General features: G+C 35.6%; 1 protein-coding gene across 1 annotated transcript in view; it reads right to left on the bottom strand.

Annotated features, from left to right (window-relative positions):
* The window catches only part of Cog5 (component of oligomeric golgi complex 5), a 207,024-nt gene that overhangs the window by 125,547 nt on the left and 58,989 nt on the right, over nt 1-22,488 (bottom strand). The window contains exon 7 of the mRNA XM_069996235.1: nt 4,746-4,876. Within this exon, the coding sequence (XP_069852336.1) occupies nt 4,746-4,876 (131 nt within the window). The remainder of the gene's footprint in view (nt 1-4,745; nt 4,877-22,488) is intronic.

The following is a 22,488-nucleotide window of genomic DNA, read 5'->3' as shown; positions in this document are numbered from 1 at the left end:
TAAGGACTCAAGAAACAGGAAGTTGGCCCTTATTACTTCCCTGACTCATTATTTTGTAAATAATGGAACAATGTCATAGATTTCATTTGCATATTGCCTGAGGCTACACATCTCCACTGCTCTACTCCCCAGCAGAATCTGCAGTTATGAATGAAATGGAATGGTCTACAAAGTCTAAACTACTTGCTATCCCACTCTGCAGCAAGTGCAGGTGCTGGCCTCCTATGTTTCCTAGGTGGATATTGCTGCTTTACTGAAGCTAATGAGCATAGAAGAGACAGACAGACAGATATGACAATTACATTTCTTAATATTCTGAGAAGGTTGCTCTTGTGTCTGAGAATCTTATGTAATAAGTTTCATATAAACTTAAGTTCTGTTACCCAGAAGAATCTGTGTGAGATTTTTTTTTTTTAATTTTGGTACTAAAGTTTGACCTCAGGGACTTGCACTTCTTAGGCAGCTACTCTACTACTGGAGCCACACTCCCAGCTCTGTTTGACACTTAGAAGGCAAAGGCTATACCACTCCTACTTCTGTTGTTTTCTAAGTTTGGTCATGGAAGTATGTAGATTTTTTTCCATTTGTTTTAACAGGCTTGAATGTCTACGTCTAAGCTTTCTGAGAGTAAAAAGCAGAAAAGAGGGAATTGATTTTGTTGATCTGGATCCTATCAGAGGCCAGATAGCTTGGAAGTAATCAACTGTGTGGAAAAATAGTCAAACACACACAGAAGAGTAATACTGGACCAACTTGTCCAACTCTGAAGACTAAAGTAGCTTCCAAATTGCCTAGGTTAACAATGCTTCTCTGTATTGACAAACACACACACACACACACTAACGATGCTTCTCTGTACTGACAAACACACACACACAGAGAGAGAGAGAGAGAGAGAGAGAGAGAGAGAGAGAGAGAGAGAGAGAGAGAGAGAGAGAGAGAGAGAGAGAGAGAGAGAGAGAGAGAGAGAGTATGGCTTTTCCTTGAGCTCTCCATATTATAGCCTATAATGAACACCTGTTAACTAAAATTTGCTAAGTAGATAAGTAGATTCTGGGTTGGGTTTTTTTTTTTTTTTTTTTTTTTGGTCTGTCATGGTTCCTGAACTCTGGGCCTGGGTGTGGTCCCCCAGCTCTTCAGCTCAAAGCTAGCACTCTACCACTTGAGCCACAGTGTCACTTCTGGCTTTTTTCTGCTTGTGTGGTGCTGAGGAATCGAACCCAGAACCTCGTGCATTCAAGGCAAGCACTCTACCACTGAGCCAACTTCCCAGCCCAGACTCTGTTGTTTATAAGCAAACATTAACCAAATGCAAGCATCCTGAGGCACGCATATATATGAATCTCAAATTTAGAAAAGAAGCCCAGATTGAGGTTCAAGTTGAGACTTGAAAATTATCAGCAAATGGGAAGATGTAATATCAATGAAAATTATTTAGAGTAAAAAAATTCAGAAAATAGGAAGCACAAACATTAAAGTAGCCAGAAGTTGTTTGGAAATGAAGGGGGGGGGGGGATGAAAGGAAAAAAGAAAAGAAAAAGAAATCAGGGGATATTTGGGTGCCAAGAAGCTGAATGGATCACCGAAGTGAAAATTCTGAGAGAAGCAAAAATGATCATCTTTTGAGAAATTTGGTGGTCAATCATGACATAATTAAATGTAGATTATGAGTAGATATTAGGAACCAGAATAAATGGTGGGCTACCTGAATGTCAAGAAATGGAGACAGTAAGAGCATTCTTCCAAATCATTTGATGTGAAGTAAAGAGACTAGAATAGCAGCCATGTAAACAATCAGCTAAAGTCTTCAAATGTGGGAGGAACTTGATTATCTTTGTATGCTGCTAAAAGCAGAAAAACTGAAGATTTAGAGAAGCAGAAGACAAAGTTCAGGACTAGCATCTTAAGCATGGCATGAAATTAGACTTTTGTAAGGAAGATAAATGATGAGATGAATTTGCATCTTTGAGAATGAAGCTGTCAGGAAATTGAATTAAATTCATGTCTCATGGCCTTGATTTTCTTTGCAGGAGTGAGACAATATTATATATGTCAATTTAAAAAAGGACTGGACTTAAAAGAAGATTTGAAATAGCCATTTGTGAAATGAAAGAGGGATCTGGTCATATTAAAAAGTAATGAGATCCCAGCTGCATTTAAGAACCATAAATTTTAATTATATTAATCTTGCAGTTGTCTGGTTTTTGTTTTGTTTTTAAACAACACTGAATAGCCTTGGCAGGGAAGCAAAAACAGGGATAGATGTTCAATGACCCACAGAGGCCATACTGCTGGGCAGACTTAGTAGAAACACAAGGGTAAAGGAATTTGAGGGTAACACTGAGGGTAGTAGTCCTTTATTTCAGACTTAAATGAGCCAGAAACTTTGGACTTTAAGCCTCAGTTATCTACATTTTAAGAAGTCCTTCTAGATATTTTTAGGCATGCTAACGTTCATGAATCACTAATTAGAACAAATAGCCAGATCTTAAATCAGTTTAATACAGAACAAGAGTAGACCCAGAAAAGAGGACAGAAATATGGTTGACAGAATAGAAAACTAGTAGTAAAGATAACAGATGTTCTGAATAAAAGATTCATGTTTTACATGAATAAAATAATTATGTGTTATAATCAGAATGGGGAGAAAACAGGGAAAAAATTAGGACTCTACAGTCAAAGAATGAGATAGGAGAGACATGACCAAATCCTAATCATGACAATAAATAGTAATGATAGTGGAAACCAGATCTAAAAGAAGGGGAGAATAAGCTAGGTACTGGCTGCTTACCCCTATAATCCTAGCTACTTAGGCAGCAGAGACAGGCAAAAATAGTGGTTTGAGGCCAGCTCAGGCAAAAAATTCACAAGAATGCATCTGAAATAGTAGACGAGTATGGTGGGATATACCTGTTATCCAGCTACACAAATTGGGCAGGGACATAGTTCAAGGCAAACTCAGGCAAAAAAAAAAAAAAAAAGAAGTCCACAAAACTTCATCTTAACAATGTGATGACTGTGGTGGTATAGTTGTCATCCCAGATATGCAGGAAGCCTAAATAAGGAAGATCATGGTCCAGCCAGTCCTGGCAAAAAGGCAAATCCTATTTCAAAAGTTCTCGGGCTTGGATCAAACAGTAGAGTAACTACCTAATAAGCATAAAGCCTTGAGTTCAAACCCCAGAACCACAAAAAAAGAAGAGAAAAAATTAAGAATGTTAGGGTAATAAACTCATACTCGGGGCAGTATGTATGAAACTGTGAATTCAATATATGAAAATACGTTCTTCTGTGGACACTGATTAACAGGAGGATATGAGATTTGAATTAAAGAGAAAATAGTACTGCCTAAGTCTTAGATGAATATATAGGAGAAACAAAGGTGTTAGGAAGTGAAAGCAACCACATTAAGAAAAGAATCACAAATCACAGTTATTTTCCAGTCTAAAATCCCCTCAAAGTGTAATATATATAGGATAAGAGGATACAAATTCAAACCAAGCAGTCACTGCCTAGGAAAGAAACTATTCTTTCCTATTTAATTCAAACACAGTGTCTTTAAAGAGTTTTCCCCCCTACCTTTCAAGGATCTCAAAATGTATTTCTCATTTATAATGTAATAAGAAAACTTACTTTTAAAGAGTATAAAATTTTTATCCTCATAAAGACAATTTAAAAAAAATTTAAAACATAATTGGCACAAATTTTAAAGAGATGAAACTAACTTCAAGTATTATTAGGTAGGGTAATGCTTACCTTTGGGGAAATAGGAGAACTGAGTTTCTAGGAAAGCCCGTAATAACTTCTTTCTGGCTATGGTTTTGATTTCATTTTTATATACACATAAATTTGTTCACTTTTTATGAAGTAATATGTATATATAACAAATAATAGTCTATTTCAAAAATTCTAAGGAGGAATCATAAAATAAGCACTTTTCTGATTTAAATAGTACTTAAACACTAACAATACTGTTTAATACTAACAATATTATTTTTGTGCAATAAAAATATACAAGATGAAATTCCTAACTAAAAATATAAAAAAAATTCTTAATATTCATAATTATATTTAAGTCAAAATATTCAGTATAATACAAATGTAGAAATGACACAATTTCACTTTACTTTTTGAGTTTCATTTTTGTTTTTCTATTTTTTTTCTTGTATAGAAATCAAACCAAAACTAGAGCCTGCCTTACAAATGCTATATTCCCAACCCCTAATTTGATTTGAATATACCAACACCTTTGGGTTTCTTGTAATTCAGAAAATTGAGCATGGAGAAACAATACCTTAGGAGAAATCACAACTCTTTTTTTTTTTTAAAGTATGGCACTGGCTAAGGATTCAATTTTCTAGACCATTAAAGTTTGGATCCAAATAATCTCATTTACTAGCCCTCTTGTCTTTAACAAAATACAATAACAGTAATAACCTTATTGGGTTACTGAAAGGATGTCTTGGACAAAACAGACATACTCCACAGTTATTACTGTCTACATACACATATCACATGAAAATAGATTTCACATTATATATTAGAAATCTTTGTGCCTACTTTAGAAAATATCAAAATAGTTTAAATAAATTTTCTAATATTTAAGTACATTCTACTTCTCCAATGCAATTTCAGATATAGCTCTTCAGTGATATAATATAGTCACATATAACTGTATTTTTTAAAAAGATAGTCATTTGTATCCTGTGTTTAAAATTAAAAAATTGATTTCTTTTTTTAGTTACCTGAGTCTCTACACCTTGTTCGAGCAGACGCTTAGCCTGATTTTCCACTTCGAGTCGAGCTCTTGCAATGAAAAGTAGATCATTTTCTATTACTTCTATTCCAGAAAGATCTATTCCTTGAGATAGATAATCTATTAAAAAAAAAGATTTTATTATTCAATACTAAATAAATATCAAGGTATCAAAGTATCTTGTGTTCTTTAAAAATCAGCTTCTTCAAAAGTAGTACAGATTTGCTACTGAACACAGTTCCTTTTAAAATCTGTATTCTTAAGAAATCGTTTTCAGGGGCTGGGAAGGTGGCTCAGTGGTAGAGCGCTTGCCTTGCATGCATGAGGCCCTGGGTTCGATTCCTCAGCACCACATAAGCAAAAAGAAAAAAGCTGGAAGTGGCACTGTGGCTCAAGTAGTAGAGTGCTAGCCTTGAGCTAAAGAGCTGAGGGACAGCGCCCAGGCCCATAGTTCAGGCCCCACGACCAGACCCCCCCTCCAAAAAAGAAATCGTTTCCAGAAAATTTTTCTCTTAATACCTTTACCTTGAAGCTAGATAGCCCAAATAAGATATGGTTGGTAAAGCAATGATGGAAATTATTATTATGGTTATTTCAAAGCAGTGTCAATAAACAACAACAACAAAAGAGTGTTCAATTTACACCAGGCACCAGTAGCTCACACCTGTAATCCTATCTAGTCAGGAAATTGAGGTCTGAGGATCATGGTTTGAAACCAGCCTGGGCACAAAGTCCATGAGATTCAGAAGTAAGACAGTTGTTAAAGTGGTAAAGCTCTAGTCTTCAACAACAACAAAAGGAAAGGGAGAGTGCCCAGATCCTGATTCAAGCCATAGGACCTGCATGTGCATGCAAGCACGCGTGCCCGCACGTGCACATACACACATACACACACACACACACACACACACACACACACACACACACACACACACACGTCAAATTTAAATAAATTTGTAGCAAGGGGGTAAATTCAAAGGGAAGGAATCCACTGAAGAGAAGAAGGGAGTTAGAATACAGTCATAAGGGGCTGGAAAGGTGGCTCAGTGGTAGAGTACTTGCCTTGCATGCATGAGGCCCTGGATTCGATTCCTCAGCACCACATAAGGAGAAAAAGCCAGAAGTGGTGCTGTGGCTCAAGTGGTAGAACACTAGCCTTAAGCTGAAGATCTGAGGGACAGCGCCCAAGCCCTGAGTTCAAGCCCCACAACCGACAAAAAAAAAAAAAAAAGGGAAAAAAAGAATGTAATCATAATATTCAATGTGTGTGTGTGTGTGTGTGTGTGTGTGTGTGTGTGTGTGTGTGTGTGTGTGTGTGTGTGTGTGTGTGTGTGTGTGTGTGTGTGTGTGTGTGTGTGTGTGTGTGTGTGTGTGTGTGTGTGTATGAAACTAGGAAAATTGAGGGGTTGAAGCTGTGGCTGGCTCAATTGGTAGAGTGCTAGCCAATGAGTAAAAACATTAGGTACCAAGTTTGAGTCCCTGTCTCAGACCAAAAATGGGTGGGATTGGGCATTGTTGGCTGAGATAGAAAATGAGACTGATTAAGATGCATTGTACTCATAAACTGACTTTCTATAGTTGTACAAAGAAGTTCCTATTCTACAAAACAGTATATGAGTACAAAGTGTCTGATAACATTGTCACCCATTGCTCCAAACCCATCCCTTCTCCCACTTTTCTTTTCTTTTCTTTTTTTAAATTGAGATTAGGTGATTACATAAATTTCACATATTTCACAGTATTGTGGAATAGTGATATTTAGTTAAAGTTACAAACACATTTTAATCTTCACAAGGCAAATTGTCATGAGCTTTGACAATACAATTATTTCTTCCACATCAAGTGTTATTTACTTTTCTTTCCTTGTGCTTAGTATGAGCTGTTCCCTCTTTCCCTCTCATTCAGTTGTAACTCTTTTGTACAACTACTTAAAGATAATAAAATTACAATAATAATTTTTAAAAAGAGTACAAGGCCTGAGTTCAAGCCCTAGTATCTGAGCACATGTGCACGTGCACATACATACACACACAAAATCAAATTTATCCAGACAGAAAATGATTTCATTTTTCATTTAATAGAATAACAAATGTATTTTCACGATATCCTCTAATTGGAACTATTTCTTAATATTCAGTCTTATTTAGCTCTAGCATTTATATATATCATAGTTTATTTAAGTTTGGTTACAACATACTACCTAGGTCAAACTACATTAAAACATCCAACTCAAAGTTAACTAACCAACCATTAGCACTCAAATATGTACAGACTGAACCTTACAGAGTTAGATCTACATTAAATTTGAGGACAAGGGAAACAAACAATACAAAGGGTAGTTATATAGTAGTTACTGATAGCTGTGCTTCTTCCACAATCATTTCTTTGCAAATAGGACTTAAGACTTATCCTAGAGGAAAGACTACTGAAAAGGCTGTTAAATCTCTGGCTTACATAGTGCCTCAGAGACAGACTTAGTCTGTCATAGTCACATAGTCACATGACAGACTCTATAAGCTTCAGTACTTTTCATTTATAAAACAGTGATTAGAATATGTACTCAAATTATTAAAGGAAAATAATTTCTTAACTTTAAAGAAATGAACTACAGACTTACGAACTTACTAGTGAAAAACAGTAAAAAATAATGTTAAAAAGGAGGGAATATTTATAGTAATTGAAACAGATTAAAGGGTTAGCATGAAAATATATAAACATAGTTTCCACTGGGTAAATAACAGGCATTAAATTAACTCCATCTAAGAGAACATTCACAAGTCAATGTGTTGAAATCTGTTAAAGTTCTCTCATAGCTACTGAAATTATCTTTATATAAAATAAAACAGTGAACATTCATTCAAACACCTTTAAAAATCTTTAAAAACACCTGTAATTTTCTTCCTTGGAACTGGGGATCAAACTCAGGGCCTTGAGCATGCTAGGCATGCTCCCACTGAGCTATATTCCCAGCCTCCAGAGTATCTCTTAACTAGAAATTTATTCCTGCTTTCATAGAAAAGAGGTACATCCTTTCAGAAGATGAATTAAATAAATGTTGAATTAGAAAAAGGGTGATTATATGACTGGAGAAAAGTCACATAACCTTTCTAAAAGTGACAATTAAAATAACTACATTCAAATAAAGCACAGTTTCATGGACAAATGATATGCATAAAAAAAGTAGAAGGTTGTGGGTATAGCTAAGTGGTAGAGTGCTTGCTTACTTTGCACGATGAGGCCCTAGGTCTAGTCAGAAAAAGTTAAAAAAAAAAAAAAAGATACAACTTGAGGGAATATATCCAAACAAATTTAAAGCATAATCTCAAAAGAAAAGTAGTGGCACATTCATGTTCATTACAGCCACATGCATAAGAGCCAAGAGATGGAAGCAACTCAAGTGTCCACCAGTGGACAAATGCATAATGGAATATTATTTAGCTTTTAAAAAAAAAGAACAAATTCCTATCACCAACTATCACATATATGAACCTGAAGATTTTTTTATTTTTTTATTTTTATTTATTATCTTTAAGTAGTTGTACAAAGAAGTTCCCATTCTACAAAACAGTATATCAGTACAAAGTGTCTGACAACATTGTCACCCATCTCTCTTAACCCATCCCTTCTCTCACTTTTTTTCTTTGAGATTAGGTAATTACATAAAGAACCTGAAGATATTATGCTCAGTGAAATAAGTTACTCACAAAAAGACAAATACTGGAGGGATATCCAAGTCAGTCAGCATTCTGTCTCTGTTGAATAAGTACAGAACTTCTGTTTTAGAGGATGAACATTTCTATCCATCTGTCAAATTAGTAATATATATACTTAAAATAGTTAAGATAGGTATTGTGTACATGCATGTAATCTCAGCTATTTAGGAGACAGAATCAGAAGTATAGTTATTTGAGGCCAGCCTAGGCAAAGAGTTATCAAGATCCTATCTCAAGAAACAAGCTGGTAGTTCACAGCTGTTACAGAAATAACTCCAGAAGTGGAGATAGGAAGATTATGGCCCCAGCAAAAGTGTGAAATCCCACTACCTGAAAAAATAAAAAGCATATAGAGCTAGGAGAGGTGTGGCTGAAGTGGTAGAGGGTTTACTTAGAAAATTTAAGACCCTGAGTTCAAACTTCAAAATCAAAAAAGTTAAAAACACTACAGCATGAGGACTGGACATATTACTCAGTAGTAGAGTACTGACCTAAAAAGCACAAAACTGAGTTTAAATGCTAGTATGACCAAAAGCAAACAAAAAAAAAGCAGGATGGTACGGGCACGGAAACAAGCATGTAGACTAACAGAAGTTCCAAAAATAAACCCAGAAAAGCTGCAGCCTATTGATTTTCTACAGAAATGCCAAATACACATGTTGACAAAGCATCTCCAACAAATGGTACAAAGTGGAATGTGAACATGTGGGTGGGTGATCATGATCAAAATACTTCATATACATGTATGAAAAATAGAATAATGAAGCCCATTAGAAACTGAAAAAAAGAAAAAGGGGAGTTAGGAAAATAATGGAGGAGATTAATTTTACCAAGCTGTATGCATGTGTGGAAATAGCACAATTGTACAATGGGATACTGAACAATTAGTTTACACTAAAACAAAAAGTGGTAAAAATAGTAAATTTTATATTATTTTGCCATGCTTAAACAGAACTGAAAACAAGTATTATTGGAACTCTCTTACACTGCTGGCAGAAATATAAAATAGAACAGCTTATGCTATTCATAACAAGTTCCAGGGCAGCCTGGGTTAAATAGTAAAACCTGTCTCAACAGGGGGAAGAAAAGCTCAAATAAATACACACACACACACACACACACACACACACACACACACACACACACACACACACACACACACACACACACACACACACACACACACACACACACACACACACACACACACACACACACACACACACACACACACACAGTAAAGACCTCTTCTTTCTTGCATTTCTTACAGGGGAAAGAAAAGCTCAAATAAACACACACACACACACACACACACACACACACACACGTATGTAGTAAAGACCTCTTCTTTCTTGCATTTCTTTTTCCTATCTGGATATTATTTGATGACTGAAGGTGAAACAATCCTCTGAAGGCCTATAGATAAAAATATAAACTTTAGAGTAAAAAAAAAAAAAGCTTAGTTCCTTAACATCATTTTTGAGCAAATATACAACCTCTGCACTACTATATGAGAAAGACACATCTGTTACTTTCAGGCTACTGTTTTCAGTAAGAGCATATGGTGGTAAAGCCACCTGAACTGTTACACATTTGTAAAAATCACATTGGTTTGTAAAATAGCCACGGACATAACACATTGAAAACTTCTGCCATACTCTCCATCATAGCGAACATGAACTGTACATTAGCAGGCACTGAAGACTAGATGAAAGGGCAAGAATATTCTAGGCCTAAATATTACACCAGAGGAACAAACTGAGATTGGAGAGAAGGAAACTGAAAACAGTCTAGATTTAGTAAGTATATTAGTCAGACTTATCCTTGTGACAAATACCAGAGAGAAAACAACCTAAGGAGCTGAGATTTATTTTGGACCATGGTTTTTAGAGGATTCAGTCCATAGCCAGCTGGCTCCATTGGTTTTAGGTCTGAAGCAAGTCAGAAGTATCCTGAAGGAAGAGCATGACAGGAAAAAGCTATTCATCTCATGATAACTAGGAAGCAAAGAGACTCAAGGAGGGGCCAGGGAAAAGATACCCCTCTCAAAGGCATGACTCCAAGAAGCCTCAACAACAGAAGTCTCTATTAACCTTCCAGTAATGCCATTTAAGTATAAATCCATTAGATTGATCCACTGACAAAGACAGTAACTATTTTCTAACACCAATTTGATTTATTCAAGGTTCTAAGTAAAGACATTAAGGAAATTAAACAAATCTCTTTTTAATTTTATCCTTCATCTCATTTTCAAAAATACATGATGCTTTTAATTTTGAGCCTTTTCTGAATTCTTTGAGTTAATATGCTTCTACTTAGATTCTCCTTCTCCAAGTATGTTTCCACTTCCTATACTGAAATAAATCAATTATGCCCCAGCTTTTCATATCTAAAAAATCACGTTCACTTCTGTCATCTCTTCTTGCATTACTTCTCCTAGTAGCTTTAATGCCATTTTAGTCCTGTACTGTCATTAAACTTTAAAAAGAAAGGAGAAATAAAGGTGTACATTCTCTTCAATATAGACCATAAGTCTAGGGAATACACTTTTGTCAAACTAAAATACCAATTACCATTTCCTTCTAACACCAAATACATGCATCTTCCCAAACTCCATGCAACTCCTAAAAACTTTATCTTTCAATACTCAGTTCAAGTGCTACCTACATGTAATATCCTTCCCATTCTCCCAAATTATAAATAATGGATCAGTCTTCTGTTAATTTTCACAGCATATTACTTTTATCACTTCTGGCATCTAGTTAGACCATATGTGCTAAATTTTAATGACTAATGCTCAAAAGCTCCCTCACTACTCAGTTATTCACTTCACTAAACACTTTAAATTAGATTAATCAGTGATTTATAAGGTAAAATAAGTTTACTTTTAAAATACAAATAATCTAGTTAGCATGACAGCAAATTAAGTCGCTCATTTCTGTTATCCTTCAGCAATATTAATTCTTTACCCAAGCATAGACAAAGGTCTATCTGCTGAAGCCTTAGTATTCAGATAAGAGGTTAAAAACCCAGAGGACTATATAAAACATAATAAAGTTTTTTGAAACTATAGGACAGCACCCAGGAAACAACTCTGTTCACCAAAATTTGATCTGAAACAAAACCATAGACAAAGGGTAGAGGAAAATACATACAAGAACTTAAAAAGAAAGGCTTATCTGCCCAACATTGGTCCAGACAGTGTCTCTAGAGCCAGGCACCAGTCACTACACCTATAGTCCTACTCAAGAGGCTGAGATTCAAGGATGACAGTTTGAAGCATTAATATGGTCCAAGTGATGGTGCACTAGCCTTGAGCACAAAAGTTCAGAGGTAGTGGTTAGGGCCTGAGTTCAAGCCAAAGGACTGGCACACACATGTGTACAGACATGCACACATGTGCGCGCGCACACACACACACACACACACACACACACACACACACACACACACACAGGTTACTCTGTAACTGAGTTCCAGCATTCTTTTTTTTTTTTTTGGTCGATCGTGGGGCTTGAACTCTGGGCCTGGGCGCTGTCCCTCAGCTCTTCAGCTCAAGGCGAGTGCTCTACCACTTGAGCTACAGCGCCACTTCTGGTTTTCTGGTGGTTTATTGGAGATAGGAGTCTCACGGTCTCTCCTGCCCGGGCTGGCCTTGAACAGAGATCCTCAGATCTCAGCTTCCTGAGTAGCTAGGATTACAGGCGTGAGCCACCAGCGCCCGGCGAGTTCGAGCATTCTTCAGCAGAGGTCCTTGTTCAGAACTGCTCACACCTGTGTGAATCCAGAAAAAGGACATAGCCATATCTGTGTCACAAACCAGTTGACTAGGGCTTTTTTTTTCTCTACCCAGATATGAATAGTGGGAAAACAAAGAGTTCTGTTAGCTATTCTGGGTCCATGCAAATATTTCCAGGTGGTGAAGTAGATGCCAGAAGTCAGTAAATCAGCCTTGAGACAGGTAGGGTGGCAGCACAGGGTTTGGATATCCAATTCAAGCCAAGTCTCCTGACATATGCAGTAGCATAAAGTTCAGGCCTCAAGATTCATTTCCAAGGCCCTGGTATTCCAGTGTCTAGATCCAGTAGGGGAACTTACAAATAAAACATTAAGTCTACTCTTCTGTACTGAGGTCCTGCTCAGAGGCCAGATTGACCACTCTTCCACTCATCTCTCCTACTGATCCATGTCACACTGGCCTAACCAGTTCACACTTAAAACAACTAACCAAACAAAGGCACAAACAAAGAAACTCTGCTCTGGAAAGGAAACATAGCTACCCTCTCCAAAGACCAAGAAAATAGTAACCATTTTTGTCCTGGTCATTTGGGGAGTTTTGTTTGTTTACTTTGGTATTTACCTAATCATCCTCAATAGAAAAAGGAATAAACTGAATAAACTAAGTGGATGTTTTACTACCAAGAAAACAATCTCAGTTCAGTGGCAAGAAAACACAATCTGGCCACTGTCCAGTCTTGCCTAAATAATACAAATATTTCAACTGAAAGAACACAACAGAGTAAAACCTCCAACCAAACACTTGGCCTAGGATGCTCAAATCCAAACACAGAAATACAATATGAAAAGGCGAGGCAATATATCCCTCACATCATCAACAATTCCACAGTAAAAGACTTCAAAAAGAGTACAGTAGACAAATCTCAAGCAATGAACCCAAAAGGTTATGGATAAGACTGAGACATGTATTATTAACACCTGAATGAATTCTCAAGATTGAAATAGGACTCTGGAAAGTTATTGCACATGGTATCAATAATAATAATCTGAGGAATACAGAGAAATAAAAGAGATTAAAAGGCAGGGTTAGAGTCATACAGTACCTAAATGACTCCCTTCCTGAACATTAGTGACACCAACATTTGTTTCATTCTTGCCTCAGCAAATAAATCACTACAAGATCTCCCAGGACATACGAGCAATAACCAAGACCTCAAACGTTAGACCACCTAATATTTTCACAGATTTATTTCCCCAAATAACACAAGCCAACATGAGGATACTTTTTCTGATCTCCTTGCTAAAGCTAGGGAAACAATTGTCTTTTTAACTAATCTGAAATATCTTAATTAAATCATATGTTCAAAAAGAGATGTCACAAATTTTGATCCTGCTAGTATAAGAGTTCATCTATGGTTCAACAAATTCAAATAATTGACACAGCTATCACAATACCAACAAATTTATTTAGTCTAAGCTAAATACCCTCAAATCTAAGTGCATTATCAACCATGCATTTGAAAATACTGTGTTATTAATTTTTTCTAGGTCACTGTTACCATCTTTTTAAATTTTTGAATAATTCTAAATTATATTGATCCATCTAAAATAGCCAATTAAAAACTAATTTTAGAAATTTATTCAGAAAAAAAATCATTAATAATGCTATTGTAAGTTCATCATGCAGAGACAGGAAAAGGAAAATTCAAGACCATTTCAAATAAGACCAATTTAATGAAATAATATAAAAGCAAGCAATTAAAATTCAAGATACAAATCAACTGCCAAGTTATCATATCTATGGCTAAAGATGAATAATCAAAGAACAATTACATGTAACAACATGTCTAATCTTAACACAAAATAAAAGTAACTAGTATGTGATGGAAAACACTTAGGAGAACTTAACATAAATAAACTCCTTGAAAGCTTAAAATGATTTTAAATTTGAATTTAACTCTGAGAAAATGACATGAAATATAAAAAGTAAAATCTACAGATGGAAATTTAGCACTGTGTGTTTTACCTCTGGGAGCTACATGCTGCACCATGATTCTATTCTTACATTACAAATCTGTTGTGTGGGGAGCGGGGGAGGAATAACTGTGTTGCAGGAAAAAAAGAATAGAACAAATTGTTGTAAGAACATGTCGTTTTTTCATGTGTCTTTATTCTTTACAAGTAATCTTACTCTTTAAGGATTTTTATACGAATGGACTCACCTATATTTAAAAGATCTAATGCCCTCATATTATTTTTAGTATAAGAATGATCCTTAAAAAGAAATCTCTGCTATTTAGCTCACTTGGTAGCTTTTAAAAATTTATAATATCCTAAGAAAAATAAGAACGGTATTATTTTCTTTTTGATTTGTCTTTTCTTCCCCAACATAAACCAAAAAACCATTACAAGTCACCAGGGAGGGGAGGGAGAAGAGTGGAGAGGAATGGCAGCTGTGTTGAAGCTCAGAAAGGACATGCGTTGGCACATTTATGAGGTGACACCTGCAATACAATGTGCCTAGATCTAGTCTATTTCCTAAAATTAAAAAGGAAATGAAAATCCATTCTCAATGTTTTGCCATTTAGGCATCCATCTACCTCTCCAGAACACTTTTTCTTTCACATGTTCTAGTTCATTAGTTTTTACATGTTGGGGTGTGAGAACCATTAATTTATTTAAAAATAAAGAAAAATAGAAAAAGAAAAACATGGGTAAGATGACTTAGAAATCAATATTTATCATAAAACCCTATGTATGTCATCACAGATTAAAAAGTATTTTTTTATAATTCAAACTCAACCAAAAATATTTCACTGATCAAAAGGAAGTTAAATTACTTCTTAACAGCAAAACGTAGTGCAGAAAATACTCATATGGAGACTGAACAACATACTGTTGAAAAAATGTGGATCATTGAAGAAATAAAAAGAAGGAAATCAGCCATTTCTTAACATTCAATGACAAAGAAAACACATCATACTGGAACCTATGGGATACTGTGAAAGTAGGACTGAGAGGAAAGTTAATAGCCCTAAGTGCACACATAAAACAAACAGCACAAGTAAATAACCTCATGATGCAACTAAAGCTGCGAGAAAAACAGGAACAAATCAAACCCCAAACTACCAAACAGAGAGCGGTAGTAAAGATTAGAGCAGAAATCAATGAAATAGAGACTAAAAGAACTATAAAATCAACAAAAAGCTGATTCTCTAATAAAAATCAATAAAACTGACAGCCCCCTAGCTAAATTGACAAAGAAAAAAAGAGACTCACATTACCAAAATCAGAGATGCCAAAGAAAACATTAAAACAAACATCCAAGAAATACAAAAGATTATGAAGGACTACTCTCAAAACCTATACTCAAGTAAGATGGAAAATACAGTAGAAATGGTCAAATTCCTAGAGACATGCAAACTGCCTAAGCTAAATCAAGAAGATATAAACCATTTAAACAGGCCCTTAACACAATGAGATTAGGAAGTGATAAGAAATCTTTCAACAAGGAAAAATGCAGGTCCCAATGGATACATGGCTGCATTCTATGCTTTTAAAGTTGAACTAACACCAGTACTCCTCAAACTTTTCCATGAATTAGAAAAAGAAGGATCAATTCTGAACTTGCTTTAGAAAGCCAGCATCACTATCATCCCAAACCCAGGTAGGGATCCAATGAAAAAAGGCAACTATAGATCAATCTCTCTGATGAACACAGATGCACATCTCTTCAATAAAATACTAGGCAAAGAATTCAGCAAGTAATAAAAAAAAAAATCACACATTATGGTCAAATAGGTTTCATCCTAGAGATGCAACAATGCTTTACCATATGTAAATCAATACACATAATACATTACATCAACAAGGACAAGAACCACATCTCAATAGATGCAGAAAAATCCAACATCCATTCATGTTAAAAGTTCTGGAGAAGCTGTATCTGACAGACCAACAGCCAACATCATACTTAGCAGTGAAAAACTAAAACCATTTTTTTTCTATAATCAGGAACAAGTCAAGGAAGTCCACTGCCTCTACTCCTCTTCATTATAGTTGTGGAATTCGTAGCCAGAACAATAAGACAAGAAAAAGATATTTAAAAAGATCCGTATACAGAAAGAAGTCAAACTATCCTTAGTTGCAGATGATATGATTTTATATCTAAAGGACCCAAAAGACTCTATCTCCAAGCTCCTAGAACTTATCAATTGATAACTTTGGCAAAGTAGCAGGATACAAAATTAACCCACAAAAATCAGTAGCCTTTCTGTATACCAACACACAAGCTGAGAGGGAAATCAGGAAAACAACTCAATTTGCAATAGCCTCAAAAAAACCCAGAAAACCTATAAATCTAGGAATAAACCTAACCAAAGAAACAAAAGACCTTTATAGCAAAAACTTTAAAAATTTGAAAAAAGAAATCAATGATGACATCAGGAAATGGAAAGACTTTGCATGTTCATGTGTAGGTAGAGTTAATATTGTAAAAATGTCCGTACTTCTAAAAATGATCTACAAATTTAATGTAATTCCTATCAAAATCCCAATGAAGTTCTTTACCACCCAGGGCTGGGAAGGTAGCTCAGTGGTAGAGCGATTGCCTTGCATGCATGAGGCCCTGGATTCGATTCCTCAGGACCACAAAAGCAAAAAGAAAAAAGCCGGAAGTGGTGCTGTGGCTCAAGTGGTAGAGAGCTAGCCTTGAGCTGAAGAGCTGAAGGACAGTGACCAGGCCCAGGCCCAGAGTTCAGGCCCCACAATCGGACCCTCCCCCCCAACCAAAAAAAGAAAATACAACCCAAAAATTTATATGGAATATAGCTACAGCAATTCTAAAAAAGAAAAACAACAAAAAATAAAAACAAAATGCTAGTGGTATCACAGTCCCAAACCTCAAGCTCTGCTACATAGCTATAATAACAAAAACATCTTGGTACTGGCACAAAAATAGACTCTATGATCAATGGAACAGACTAAAAAGCATGGAAATAAAACCATATACAGTTATCTGAAATTTGATAAGGGAGCCAAAGATAAACAGTCTCTTCAATAACTGGTGTTAAGAAAACTGGGCATTAAGGGCTGGGAAGGTGGCTCAGTGGTAGAGCGCTTGCCTTGTATGCCTGAGGCCCTGGGTTCGATTCCTCAGCACCACATAAGCAAAAAGAAAAAAGCTGCAAGTTGTGCTGTGGCTCAAGTGGTAGAGCGCTAGCCTTGAGCTGAAGAGCTGGGGGACAGTGCCCAGGCCCAGAGTTCAGGCCCCACGACCGGACCCAAAAAAAAAAAAAGAAACCTGGGCATCCAAATGCAGAAAGCTGAAAGTGTATCACCACAAAAATATCAATTCAAAGTGGATCAAGGTCAGACTTAAAATTTTGAAATTACTGCAAGAGGGAGTAGGAGAAACACTAGAACTCATAGGTATAGGCACTTTTTGAAAAGAGTCATATAGGGCATAATCAGCAGAGAGACTTGAAAAATGAAATTACATCAAATTAAAATGTTTCTGCATAGCAAAGAACACAGTTTCTAAACTAGAAAGACAGCCAACAGACTGGAAGATCTTTTATAGCAATACATCAAGCAAAGGCCTAATCTCCAATATACAAGGAGCTCAAGAAACTAAGCCTTCCCAAACCTAATGAATCAATCACTTAATAGGCAAAGGAGCTAAAGGAGCCAAAAAGGAAATACAAATCAAAACAAGTCTAAGATTAAATTACATCCCAATTAGAGTGGCCATCATTGTGAATATGAACAACAAATGATGGCAGGGTTGTGGAGAAAAAGGAATCCTACTGCACTGCTGGAGGGAATGTAAACTAGTATAACCACTCTTGACAGCAGTGGTTGTACATAGATCTTTCCTACAATCCAACTATTCTACTGCTGGGAATCTACCCAGAACATCACAAGCCAGGATACCATACTTGCACATTCATGTTCATTGCTGCACTATTCACATTAGACAAGTTGTGGAAACAGCCCAGATGTCCTATAATAGATGAGTGGATCCAAAATATGTGATACCTATACACAATGGAATTTTACACAGCCATTAGAAAGAATAACATGTCATTTGCAGGGAAATGGATAGACCTAGCACAAATCATGTTAGGTGAAGTAAGCCAAGCTCAGAGAGACAAATGGCCCGTGTTTTCTGTCACATTCAGAAGCTAGATCTAAAATACACAAGGACATAATAAATTATACAAGTCTCTAGGCATTCACACACAGTGAGAACAAAGGAGGAAGGAGGATGCTCTTAGGGGAGGGACAGAAAGACATAATGCCTATTTGCATCTGATCATACAAAACAATATTTATCAAAATGAACTCCAAGAAATGAGAACAAGAGGATTTTTTTTCTTTTTTGCTGTTTTTGTTCTGTATGTTCATTTATATATCTTTGGAAATGTAAGGTAAGGCACAGAAATCAAAAGACAAAGAGTGAACAAATGAAGCAATAGTGCTCACTAGACACTATGTTGAAAATGAACTGTACAACTTGTAGGGTGGAAATGAGAGCTACAACTGGGCGAGAGCAAGTGAAGGCATGACATTGTCCAAAAAGAAATGTACTCTTTACCTGACTTATGTAATTGTAATGTCTTATACATCACCTTTACAGTAACAACAAAAAAGCAAAAAAAAAAAATCACATGAATTGTTGCAGTGTTTTTTTAAAACTGAAAATCAACAGTTGAGATGCCATTATTATAAAAATTTCAAGCAGCAAGAATACTGAGAACACTATGAATGGAACAGAGCATGAATGAACTTAGGAAGAAGTACCTTGAAGCTTAAATGAAAGGATACACATATGTCTTTGGTTGGCACAGGAATAAAACATAGACTAATAACAAGATATAAATATAGATAAAATGTACAGGAAGCAAGAAGCTGACAAAGTTCAACCGCTATATTCCTGATGAAGCAAGAGGTAAAGCCCTGTAATGAAAATATGATAGTGGTCTACATCAAGGGTCACTAATATAAGACCTTCAGGCCAAATTGATCCCTTACACTAAGAAGAGTATTTACCTCTTTAAAGAATTAAAAATGTAAACACAATAGTTCATAATATCTAAAATATTTATAATCTGGTCTCTTGTAGAAAAGTTTACTAACACTTGCTCTATATAATATTTAGCTGTGAGGGAGAAAAAAATGTTAGGGCTCAAAATGAAAATAACTTGAAAAGGCATTAACCCATATAGCTGACCTTTCCTTCTAAAGAAAAAAATAAAGAAAATACTTATAAAACAAAGTTTGTAATATTTTAAACATCAATACCCTACTTATATGATACAGATTCCTGCCCTATCAATAGGTTTTAAAGAAATAAGTCATAAAAAAATTCAAGATGTTAAAAATGATAAGACATAACTTTAAGATGGAGTATAGCTAAGCCCTAATGGCTCATTCCTGTAATCCTAGCTACTCAGGAGGCTGAGATCTGAGGATTATGGTTCAAAGTCAGCCCAGGCAGCAAATTCTGTAAGACCTTTGTCTCCAATTAACCACCAGACAACTGGAAGTGATACTGTGGCTCAAAGTGGTAGAACAACTAGCCTTGAGCAAAACAGCTCAGGGACAGCACCCAAGCCCTGAATTTAAGCCCATGACTGACAAAAAAAAAAAGAAAAAAAAGATGGCAGGATAACAAATGCCACAATGAATCGTATGTTGAGCCTTTAAATAAGACCAAACAATTTTCTTAAAACAAATAATCTACAGACAGTGCATTTTCTGCTTATTTGTTTTTCTTTTGTTAATCTTTTTTATTATTTATAACTTTTTTATTTCTTTTAATTAGTTGTACAAAGGAGTTACCATTTAACAAAGAAGTTTATGAATATCATGCATCTTCATCAATGTCACCCTTTCAACATCCTAACCCATCCCTCTCCTATCTACTTTACTACCTTGCCTTACTCACTCTTCTTAATTTTGTAGGATATATATTGAATCCTGACTGCATTCTGCTCCTTTTCTCTTCTTCATTCGTCTACCCCTTCCCAATACTAGCTACTTGGCAACAAAACTTTTTTTTATATTAAAAAAAAAATCATCAAGTATCTGAAAATTAACACAACTTTACATAACCTATGGGTAGGCAAAAGAAATACTAGGAAGTTAGAAAACATACTAAACTATTAAAGACATATCTAAATTTAGACAAATTTGTGGAACATACACATACTAGAAAAGATTAAAATAGATGAAAGAAATGTTCCCAAAAGTAAAGAAAAGGAAATACAAAGAGTGGCAATCAGTTAAATGGAAAAGAGACAAACTGACGGTATTAGTAAAAGCAAACATGCCAGTGCAGATCCTACAGACATTACAATAGAATGAGGAAATACATAAATGATGTTAATGAATCTAACAATGTAAATAACACAAACTATTTAAAAAGCATATATCACTGAAACCAAGGGGGGGAGGATGAAAAATCTAAATCTATGTTCTCAGAATTAATAATTAAAAACTAATCAACATAAGCTTAGCTCAAATATGTTCTCTAGTGAATTCTGTCAAACATTTAAGAAGGAACTAATACTATTTTTATAAGCTTTCTCAGAATTACAAAGAAAGGAGGAGCATTTTCAAATTACTTTTCATAAGCCCCAAAACTGTCCTAATTCCAAAATCAGACAAAGCATTATGATAAAAGAAAATAATTAACAAACATTGTCAAGAACACAAGGCAGAGGCTGGGAAGATGGCTCAGTGGTAGAGCACTTGCCTTACATGCCTGAGGCCCTGAGTTCGATTCCTCAGCACCACATAAGCAAAATGAAAAAAAAAAAAAGCCAGAAGTGGCGCTGTGGCTCAAGTGGTAGAGCGCTAGCCTTGAGCTGAAGAGCTGAGGGACAGCGCCCAGGCCCAGAGTTCAGGCCCCACGACTGGACCCAAAAAAAAAAAAAAAAAAAAAGAACACAAGGCAAAAGATTTTTCTCAAAACAAGTTCAAATGTGCCAGGCACTGGTGGCTCGTGCCTATAATCTCACTACTCAGGAAGCTGCACTCTTCAGATTATGGTTCAAAGCCACCCCAAGCTGGAAAGATTGTGAGACATTTATCTCCAAATAACCACTAAAAAAGCCTAATTAGAGGTTATTGGCTCAAATGGTAGAGTGTTAGACTTGGACAAAACAGCTCAAGGACAGCTGAGCTCAGCCCTGAGTTCAAGTTCCAGGACCAGCACCAGAAAAATAAATAAACAAACTTCAAATTAAATAATATAATATCTAAAAGGGTAAATATTATGGTCAAGTGAGGGTACTTTAAAAATGCCAGGATAGTGTAATATTCAAAAATGAATTTACATCATTTGTCAAGTTGATAGATGAAGACACTTAAACTTTCAGGAAATGGGAAAAAATTGCTTAGAAGTTTAATAGACATTCCTAATAAGGCCAAATGTTGTTTATAATATTATAAAAAAATGTTAAGTTCAGCACTGTCTACCATGACATACATGTATAAGATTTCTACGGTGAAAACTACAAAATGTTACTGAAAGTAAAGTCAACCTAAATAGAGAGATACACATTTATACATCATAAGAGTCAACATAAGGATGTGAATATTCTCCAGTAGGTCTACAGATCCCATACAATGCCAAGCAAAATCCCTGAAGGTATTATTCTGGATTCTACACAGGATATAGAAATCTAGGGAAGTAGAGGTATGGCTCAAGTAGTGAAGTACCAGTCTTAAGCAAAAAAATGCCAAGTAAGAGCATAAAGCCCTGAGTTCAAGCCTTATTGGTGGCAACAAAAAAGAAAAAAGAAAAAACCTCTGGATATATAAATTTAGACAGACTATAGCCCATATACTGACAATAAAAGGAAAACAACCCCCAAATATACAATTTTCTGGACCTCATCAGACAAACGAGAAACTGCCTTAGTTGATTAATGAGTCCGATTCTAAGGAAGACTTGTTGCCTTGAAGGACACAAATAAAGTAAATATTTTATATAATTTGCCTAAAATTGCCAAGTAACTACTAAAGGCTAAATATGTGCCAGAAAGAAAATAAGAACCTTTGAACATCAAGTACATAAAAGGATTTCACATTTACTCATAAATTTGCTTTCACAGACCTTACTGGATGTTCAGAAAAAGGGCCCAGTAAAAAGCCCAAGAAAGTATCACTCCTGTTGCATGCTTAGGGGAAGAGAAGAGTGGCTACTAAGAGAAAAGCATGAAGTCCAGCTTGGACCCTTCCCACTACCTTTAATATGAGGAAGGAGAATGA

This window comes from Dipodomys merriami, unplaced genomic scaffold (genome assembly GCF_024711535.1).
Source record: "Dipodomys merriami isolate MVZ:Mamm:240054 unplaced genomic scaffold, mDipMer1.0.p SCAF_5, whole genome shotgun sequence".
Classification (NCBI taxonomy): Eukaryota; Metazoa; Chordata; class Mammalia; order Rodentia; family Heteromyidae; genus Dipodomys; species Dipodomys merriami.
This window is presented reverse-complemented; position numbering and strand designations above follow the sequence as displayed.